Source organism: Durio zibethinus, chromosome 9, assembly GCF_047325235.1.
Source record: "Durio zibethinus cultivar Kanyao isolate XHJ-2024 chromosome 9, ASM4732523v1, whole genome shotgun sequence".
Lineage (NCBI taxonomy): Eukaryota > Viridiplantae > Streptophyta > Magnoliopsida > Malvales > Malvaceae > Durio > Durio zibethinus.
In genome coordinates this window covers 4,593,557-4,603,675 of record NC_143170.1, presented here as the reverse complement: position 1 = coordinate 4,603,675, position 10,119 = coordinate 4,593,557, and the positions used below count along the sequence as shown (strand labels likewise).

The 10,119-nt window shown below is 33.7% G+C and overlaps 1 protein-coding gene across 1 annotated transcript; it reads left to right on the top strand.

Annotated features, from left to right (window-relative positions):
- The first annotated feature begins 6,691 nt into the window (after positions 1–6,691).
- Positions 6,692–8,754, top strand: LOC111315877 (NAC domain-containing protein 43-like). Its single transcript, XM_022917893.2, has 3 exons — positions 6,692–7,054; positions 7,168–7,439; positions 7,634–8,754. The coding sequence occupies exons 1-3, from the start codon at positions 6,871–6,873 to the stop codon at positions 8,417–8,419; spliced, it is 1,242 nt and encodes a 413-aa protein (XP_022773628.2). The 5' UTR covers positions 6,692–6,870; the 3' UTR covers positions 8,420–8,754.
- Positions 8,755–10,119: the final 1,365 nt, after the last annotated feature.

The following is a 10,119-nucleotide window of genomic DNA, read 5'->3' as shown; positions in this document are numbered from 1 at the left end:
TCTTCAATCCAAAGGGCATGACCTTGTAATAGTAAAGGCTTTTTTAGTAATAAAGGTCATTTTATCCTAATTCTTTTATAATATTTTAATCTAATTGTAGCCAAAATAGGCATCCATAAAGTTGAAGAGGTCATGCTTAGCACTATCATTTACTAGTTGATCTATGTTAGAAAGAGAAAAGTTATCTTTTGGGCAAGCTTTATTAGGTCGATAAAGTCCACACACATTGTTCATTTTTTACTGTACTTTTTTACCATGATAATGTTGGCTATCCACTCAGCTTAGTAGACCTCTTTGATAAAGTTAGCTTATAATAATTTGTCAACTTCTTCCTTAATAGCTTATTGTCTTTTGAGGGTAAAAGTTCTTTTTTCTTTCAAACTAGTTTTATCTTGGGATTAGTATGTAGTCTATAGACCATTAATTCAATATCAATTTTGAGAATATCGAATGATGTCCAAGTAAACAGGTTAGCATTATCTTTTATGAGTTGAATCAGTTGATCTTTGTGTTAGAGGTTGTTTTCGATCTATATGTATTTTTGAAAAATGTTATTCCAAAATGAGATTGTCATGAGGTCTTCAATTAGCTCGGGTCAATTTTTGTCCAAGTCTTGTTTGATTAATTATATTTTTTTGTTCAATTAGGTCGAGATCATTTTTTACGAAAATAGATCACAACATGATGATTAGTATATTAAAGAATTTGTTGAACATATTAGTAAAAGTGAAGTGTATTCTTCATTTCATGCTGTGTTTTGGTCGACGTGTTAGCTCGATCCAAGTAATGTCAAATTGTTCGCATCGACTTAGGAGCTTGGTGATTTCTAATGTTATCTCAACTAATTCAAAAAATGGAGCAAAATTAAACTTTTTCATAGCTCAAGAGCTCAAAACAGCTTAAGAGTGTGCTTTTTCTAGGTCGGTCTTACGTTTGTGCTTTTATCGATGATGTTTTGCTTCTTGTCGATTCCTTGTGTTGGTTTTTTTTTGCTTTTGACTTCAGTATCAATTGAGTTGCTTGTTTGTTTCTCAGTCTTACCCTTTATTATCGTGATATAACATTGTTGTGCCTTAGACTAATCTTTCTGAACTTTTTAAACCCTTTTAGGTGTTAAGAATTTCACTTTCAAATGAGAAACTAAACCTATAAGTCGTATAATAGACTAGCTAGGTCAGCTTAATATCATGTTATAGGTAGATAGGACATCTGCTACCATGAATTCTATTACTGAGATAATTATCTTCGATTCAGTCTTTAAAGAGATTAGAAGCTTGATAATTTCTCTTACAAGCACTTACTCATTCCTAAACCCCATTAATGTGGTGATGATCGACTTTAACTGATTTTTGCCAATCTTTATTTTTTTCAAACAACTGTAGTACATGACATCGGTTGAACTTCTATTATCAAATAAGATTCTGTTGACCTCATAGTTATACACTAAGGCTATGATCACTATGGCATCATTGCGTAGGTGTTGGATATTTTTCAAATCTTTTAAGCTAAATAAGATTGGCTCATCTTTTCAGTCTTTTTTTTTGTCAAGGTGCTTACTACCATTACCTTACCCAAGTTAAACTTTTTTTTTATCGAGGTAGAGTTACCTCCTATGATTATGTTAATCACCCCTGATAATTAGCTTATTATTGTCAGCTCAACCTTTTTCTTAATTCGACTTTTCTCCTCTAGCATCCCTTATTCCTTGCTTTATTCTTCCCTTTCTATCTCAGGTGGGTGCTTTGTAGTCTTATCTACAGTCCATTCTAAGTTGGTCTTGTATTCTTTGTCCTATAAATCTCTTCAACTGATCTCATCTTTTCAAAGCTTCAATATAATTTTTTAAGTCGATACAATCTTTGGTATTATGGTCGATGTCCCTGTGAAAGGCATATTTTTTTGTTGGGTCCTTTCTTATTTTTTGTCTCAGTGGCTTAAGCCATTTGAGGGTAAAATTTCTTTCAATTTACATCAAAATCCTCTCACGAGATGTATTCAGTACAGTGTAGTTTTTTTCTCCACTAGGGCTTCTAACTCTATGTCATCTCCCTCTTAGGGGAAGATCGTAAAAATCTTTTTTTTTTATGATCGAGAAAGAATGATGATCCTCTCTCATGTCAACCATCGAGGAGAGTGATAGCCTCTCTTATCTCAACTAGTTTTTGTTGTAGCTTCAACATTAATGTATTTATCTGTTATTAGTATGATGTCAGCCAGAGTTTTGGAAAATTCTAGTGATAATGTCAACTTTAAATGGTATTCCTTATTATTAAGTCCACTTATTAGTGCAGCAACAGTGGTCATCTGTTCAAGTCTTTAACCTGTAGAGCTTTCGCGTTAAAATACATGACATAACTTTTCAAAGTTTCACTCCACCCTTGGTGAATTGACTTCAAACTTAGGGTCATTTTTTTTGCTTTTCGACTACTCACAAATTTGGATAGAAACGAGTGGCTAAACTCATTAAATGTAGTGATTAACCTCAGCTCTATGCTGTTATGCTAGGATTGAGCTGTGCTTTTTAACGTAATGGCTAGACCTTTGCATATTAGAGCCTCGTTTGCCCCATGCATTATCATGTTAATTCTATAAAGTTTCAAATGATTAAAGGGATTAAAAGTACCATCATATGTCTCCAAGGTTGACATTTTAAATACTTTGAGAGGCATGGCTCTATCAATTTCTTCAGTAAAGGGTAAGGTCTCCAAAAACTTGAGCTCATCCTCAAATGCTACTATATTCATTTTCAGCTTTTTTTTTTCATGGCTTGCATCCAAGCTTCCAAATCTCTATTCAGTTGAAATTCATGGTCTATTTGTTTGGATTTTTAGGTTATGGCATGTGTGGAATTATCACTGGGGCGGTGATGAGTTAGGTTTGTATGTTTTTCTTCTCTAGAGGCTTAGAAGGTCTTCGTCTTCATAGCTCGGTTGTCCGACAGTGGCTGTTTGACCAAGTATGATTAAGTTCAATATTTTTGAAACTTGTGGTGGGATTATAGCTTGTAGCATCTGCTTAAGAATTTATATTTGTTCTATCAGGGCTTGAAATTGTTCTACGATCGATCCCATCTATGGTTGAGCTGGGTGGACAGAATGGTAGCTAAGGTGAGTTTCTATTCCAGCTAGGGCAGTTGCCTTTTGTTCCTCGAGAATTTTTTTTGTGACATTGTTTTGTGCTCAGCTAATACAAGATCCCTTACCTGACATGTCGAATATTGGTATCAAGCTTCAACCTGAGGGTATTTATGTAAATGCAGAAAAGAAAAACGGTTAAAGGTAAAGGCAGGGGGTGTTCCATACGTTTGCACTCTAATACGTAAGTCAGTAAAGACTAGGTCAACAAAAAATAAGAAAAAGAGAAAAAGGTGAGTGAGATGAACCTGCTTTCATGGTGCTTGAGTCTTCATATTTATAGATAAACTGAGGGAGAATATAAGGGGACAATTAAGACAAAGCCAAGCCAAGGTGATACTAATCATGTCACAAATAACAAAAATACCCTTGATTGTCTGTTGAAGACTTTGAGAGAAAAAAAAATCATTATACTCTTTTAACCATTAAATGTCCCTAACACATATCTACCTCGACAGTTCGAAGAGATTACTAGAATTAAAAATACATTCTCGCACAAAAGTTTCACCTTTGAGTCCAAGAAAGAAATTCAACAGCACCGTCCAAAACGTTTGGTTTTTTTTTTTTTTCCTTGCTTTTGATTGGTTCTGTATATCAGTTTTTTCCACTTATTGTATTTGAAAAAAGAATTGAATATTCTAGTGGCAAGATTGAAATTATCTCTTCACTCCGACAAAGACCAAGTATGTAAATAGAATAAACTTCTCCAACTGTGAAACATCTCTGAATGGACCTAAATTGAATTACAATTTTGTCAAGTTTGGTAATCATTTAATCAGAAATTGAGTTGGTATAGCCATACCAACTGGTTTTTGCTACACTTTCCGGCCTTCAACTGACTCTCGACGGGTTCCAAATATTTTAACAAATTTGTGCTTATACAACTCAAGTTTTCATTTTTTTTTTTCTTTGTTTAAGGAAAATTAACATCTTAAAAAAATATTTTCTATCTTAGTGAAATTTTTTTTCCAAAAAAAAATTACAGACTAGAGATAAAAGAAAAATTGCAAATACCGTGATTTAAATTTCAAACTTAAAAATATTGGGTGCATCTGAAGATGATTACATAAATCTAATTAAATTCTGACTTTAAAAAAATTTTAGTTAGAAAAATTGATTCATCCTCTAATTAGCTGCCAAAAAATGGGTTAATAATATACTTGATAGACGGTTTGGATTGCTAGATTTTTTTGCTACAATATGTTCAAATATGTCATCGATGTAAGTAGCTAAGGTTAAAAAGACCCATTGAACTTGATCTAAATGTCCACTGTAGGTCGGTACTATAATTTTATTGATGAAAATATTAAAAATGTCTTTCAACTTTATCATTTTATTTAAATAAGTTTTTATAGTTTTGTTGTACCCAAATAAGTTTTTATTCTTTTATTTGTATCCAATTAACTCTTAGTTTAGATAAAAAGATCGATTTATATTAGGATTTATTTATGTATAAATTAAAAGTTAAGAGTTTATTGATACAAATTAATGTTTAAAAATTTATTTTGGTGTAAAGTAAAAGTTAAAAATTTATTTGGATATAATAAAAATATAAAAATTTATTTAAATAAAATAATAAAATTTAAAAGCTTTTTAAAATTATTTTAGCCGATTTTATTTGGTTCAATCAACTATCAAATAATTACTTATATTTATATAGGTGAGTTTATGACAATGTAAATTCATTTATTTTACATATTTCAGTTATACCGTACATATATTCTATTAGATTTTGTTGATATGTTATAGCAATTAGGCTTAATTAAACTAAAATATAGTGATCATAGTTCCCTATATGAGTTTAATTCAACTTTATATTAAATTTATTTAATTATATTCTAAAGATTCCTCCTTATCATTAATCTAAATCTTCATCCATGATTCATCTCTCATTTAAACAATATAGAAAAAGTTTTATTTTTTTTACGCGTAATATATGTGGATGGTTATTAGATTTTACACTAAAAGATACTAATTCCTTACCTTTTAAACATTTTCCTTCTTAATTAGCAGCTTGAAGTAAAACATGTTAATTGAAAATCAAATTGCTAAGCCGGCCCTTTTGCACTTATATCCCATTCATTATTTGCAGACCAACAAGAAGAAAAAAAGAACAAAAATATATATTCTATGTCAAGTCACAATCTTTACTATTGTAATTGTACTCCTATATTTCTATACAGGCGCAGACCTTGTCGGCGTTGCTCCATCTTTTTACGTCTCACGAGGACGTTTTGCCCTCTGTCTTGTCGCCTTACGTCTGCAGCATGAAATAATAATAATAGGTTCCTTGGTAGGTTATTGGAGCCCATCCTTCTGATCAGCTACGGAATTTTTTATACGAAATTTAATCTTAAAGAAGCAAGCTAGCCATAGCTATTGTTTTTGCTGGTTGAAATATAGTATATTGGGCCCAAGAAGAAAAATTACAACTAAATCATAAATAATTTGATTAATTTTGGGATTTGATCAGCCAGGTTTCCCCTACGGAGCTAGTGTCATGTGTGGTCAAGCTTTACGGCTACAAAATAATGGCGATTCTTGATTTGTTTTCCGGTGGTTATACTTTTGAGATTACGATATATTTCACAATTTCAATTATCAAATGAAAGATTCAGCAGTTGCCATGTAAAATCAAGGAAAGCGGTGAATGAAAGAGTGCAGAAAAGGAAAACACGCACATATAAAGAGTGAATGGTCCTCTCTTCTCCCCTCGGTCGTATTCTGGACGCCATTAAAGAAGTGGGATTTGGGCCTTTTGAGTTAACCTCCTCACAAAATAGTAGGACACGTGTGCATTTCAAATTTATGCAAGCAAGAAAAATAGAACGCTCATAAATATAGCATACAAAAAAACAAACTGCAGTCAACAAAAAAAAATTATGCACTTGTTTTATTTAGCCTGTTGGTTTATGTAGTATTCAGTGCAATACGAAGAGTGAAAATTTTACAGTAGAAGATAGTGCCCCAGGTATCCCCCAGGCGCCAGTCCCCCCCTCCTCCCATGCTAGCTAGCTAGGTGCTCGAAAAATTAAACCAATTAAGTCGCAAACAAAGGCCATTCCCATGATGTCTTTCTAGGTCTAGGGGGCCATCAAAGCTCAGTGGCTCCGACCCCATCATCTTTTTTCTTGCTCTCTTGTCGTTGAGGACTTGAGGGTGGTTGCACAAGTAAAACGAGTGATTCTTTAGGGAAAGAAAGGTGGTTTTAGAGGTGCTATTCACATAGATATTAAGGTCGAGGGTCGTAGTTGAGATGTGGGCGTGCCCCCCGCTTTCCCACATTTCTAACGCCTTTTTTTGGGGATAGGACCCACTGTTTTTTTACCACCTATATTGGGACCTACTTCCCTATATATTCCCTCATTTTAATTAATTATTATTTTTTTGGTTGTATATTTCTCTATGAGTTCTCTAGTTTTTAGGTGGTTAGCTCTTCTCAAGGGCATAGACACCAAGCTAAGTACACCAATGGCCATGATACCCAAACTTTTCATGCATATTTGGACCATTCGTGCCCTACCACCATTATAAATTATCATGATTGCATTACCCTTTACGCACATCCTCCCTCTCTCCCGCCCTGTTATTGCTCTCCTCTTCTCTTTCTGTTTTCTCTCTCTTTCTCTCCCTTGGCTGATCAGTTTTATTTTTAAAACATTATACATATATATCAGTTATATATCTGAGCAAGGAAAAGCCACCATTCTTTCCTGATTTGAAGAGAGATCAGATAATGTCAGAAGATATGAATCTATCCATAAATGGTCAGTCTCAGGTCCCTCCTGGTTTTAGATTTCACCCCACAGAAGAGGAACTTCTTCATTATTACCTCAGAAAGAAAGTGGCTTATGAAAAGATAGACCTGGATGTTATACGGGAAGTTGATCTTAACAAGCTTGAGCCATGGGATATACAAGGTACTAACAAATTAAACACTTCTTTCCTGATAGTAACATTTATTTACATGTGAGTTTAGTTAATAACTATAGGATTTTTAAGTAATTGTTCTGCTTTTTTGTGGGTTATGCAGAGAAGTGCAAAATAGGATCCACCCCACAGAATGATTGGTACTTCTTCAGCCACAAGGACAAGAAATACCCAACGGGGACCAGAACTAATCGAGCAACAGCTGCCGGGTTCTGGAAAGCAACTGGCCGTGATAAGATTATCTATAGTGGGTTTAGAAGAATTGGATTGAGGAAGACATTGGTCTTTTATAAAGGAAGAGCTCCACATGGACAAAAATCTGATTGGATTATGCACGAGTACAGGCTGGATGATAACACTATCCATGACTCTAATGTAAGCAATCTTCTCCCGTTTCCTTCATAAAAAAAAAAAAAAAATTTATGTATATAATATTGGAGTATCATTCTTAATCAAGCATTTCGTACAAATCTGTCTGATATTTTAGCAGCAGTTTTTTAATCTTAATAGCTACAAAATCCTCTGTCCTGAATCTGTTTTGCTTATATTAAATTATTAAATGGGTCAAGGCTTCCAATCCAATTGGAGATTCTGTGCCTGAAGATGGCTGGGTGGTTTGCCGTGTATTTAGAAAGAAGAATTATCAGAAAACCCTAGAAAGTCCAAAAAACTCCTCCTCAACTTCTCTGAATTCAAAGGCGCAGATGCTTTGCTCGGGCAACGATGGGGTTCTAGATCAAATTCTTCTATATATGGGAAGGACTTGCAAGATGGAGAATGATTCATTGAGCAACATGAACACCCCCAACACCAACAGCAGCAACAATCTAAGAATGCCAGTCACAAACAACGCAGGAATCAGCGATGGGTTACATGAAAGGTTTATGCATCTCCCCAGGCTGGAAAGCCCAACTCTCCCTTCACTTCCCATGAGTAGCCCATCCTTCGATCAAGAAAGAAGCTTCAAGTCTTGTTACCTATCCATCGAAGATTTGCTGACTGAACCTGAACCATCTTCAATCAACCAAGGGGGCGGCGCTTGTGATCACACGGGTTCAGTAATTGAGAATAATAATGGGTCTAAAACTATTGGCGTTAATGACTGGGTCACCCTGGACCGACTTGTGGCATTCCAGCTAAATGGTCAAGTAGAGACAAGCAAACAACTATCAGGTTTTAGTGACCCTAATGCGGTTTTCAGTCTTTGTCACGATGATGTTATTCAATTATCGAACATAAATTTGCACAGATCAAGTCAGAATTCGCAGGTGTATGGCAACGAGAACGATCTATGGAGCTTGACGAAGTCATCTTCACCATCTTCATCAGACCCATTATGCCATCTGTCGGTATAATTGAAGTACATGTCAAGATCATATAAAGAAGCCTGCTTATGTGGATATATATATATAGAGTAGAGAGAGAGAGAGAGAGAGAGAGAGATTTATATGCATATGTGTTTGCATAAATAAGGGTGAAATATGAGAGATGGGGTGGCATTGTCAAGTCATTATACTTTACTTAATAACGATTTCATCGATCTAATCACCACTCATAATCTCTAGAGGAAGGGTTATTATAGAGATTAGAGATTAATATGTTATTTTCTGCTTGTAATCATTTCTAAGGGGATTGTGGTCTCCCCCAATTCGTTAACTATCTTAAAAAAAAAGCTTGACAAAGTCTAACCATAGATTAGTGCTGACTTTAGAGTCTGGAATGTGGGTCTCATGTGTCCAATGGGTCTCACACCAAAAACACAAATAATTATATCCACTTGGTTGCATCACATTGGAACAGGGTTTGAAAATTAAAAAAAAAAAAAAATCTAATCAAAACCATCAATCTGTTATGGTGGTGTCGATCGAGGAAGATTGAGAATTGAAGGATACTGTTGTCTCACCTAACATTATAGAGCCTATCAAGATTTGGAGGATAAAAGGCCGCCATCTTTAAGGAATTAGGATAAGATGTTGCACAGAAAAGAAAAGCACGAACGAGCCAGGGCCAATAGAAAATTATACCAAAGTTTCAATTATTTAATATCAGGATACAACGAAAAGGTCCTCTTCTTTTGGGGTGGAAGTTGACTGAATTGGTCCATGTCTGCTAAGAACTTGAGGTGTCACCAGGAAATTATTGGTGCTTTCTAAAGCTTTTTCTCAAATCACGGCGATTTTCATATATAGTACTCCTATAGTTGTTTAAATGAATTTTATTATATGTTTTTGTGTGTTTCAAAATTCAAAGCATGTTCCCATGTTTTTTGAAATAAGAATAGGAAAGGAAGGAAAAATTTAGAGTCATTCAACTCATTAGATCTGCCTTTTCTTGGTTTAAGTTTAGCAGCAAGTATAAAAAGTTAATTGTAAATATAATAAGATTTCGCAATATTATTTTTAGTCATTATAAATTAAGACGACTAAACGTTTTGTTTTCTTGCAATGAGATATTGCTTAAAGGCCTAAAAAATTATTCGGTATAGTCTAACAAAGAAAAGTTAATTTTCTATGCAGGAAATTCAAACTCAAATAGACAATAGTACTTTATGTTTGTTAAAAGCTATAAATTAAGTGCATATTGAGAACATTAATAAAAAAAAGTAATTAATTAAGAATAATAACAAGGAACTGTTAAGATCAATCATAACTCTCTGAACCCTGATCGATCTCTCTAACTGTATTTGTTGCTAAAAGTTTGAAAATCACGAGACTTTTGCAAATTCTCTTTTTTTTTTTCTCTTTTTTTGTCGAGAAAACTTTTGCAAATTCGGAAAAGACATTTAGCGTGAAACATGGATGGATCCAAGTCTTGTGGTGGGATGATCGTAGACACTTCTAAAAATTGAAAAACAAGAAAATTTAAAGAAAAAATTTTCTTTGCACATTCCAAAATTGGAAAACAAAAAATTTTAAAAGAAAAATTTTTCCCAATATCCAAAATAATTTTTTTGAATATCTTTTTTATTAATAAAATTGATAAATTCATCAATAATATTTTATATATATTATAAATGAACACTTTGGAAAAAAAATTTAAATCTACCGCTACACAG

Excerpts from the sequence above, each read along its gene's own strand:
- LOC111315877 (XM_022917893.2), top strand. The coding sequence starts at position 6,871 with ATGTCAGAAGATATGAATCTATCCATAAATGGTCAGTCTCAGGTCCCT. Across the intron at positions 7,055-7,167 it reads TGAGCCATGGGATATACAAG|AGAAGTGCAAAATAGGATCC; the intron begins GTACTAACAAAT and ends TGGGTTATGCAG. Across the intron at positions 7,440-7,633 it reads ACACTATCCATGACTCTAAT|GCTTCCAATCCAATTGGAGA; the intron begins GTAAGCAATCTT and ends AAATGGGTCAAG.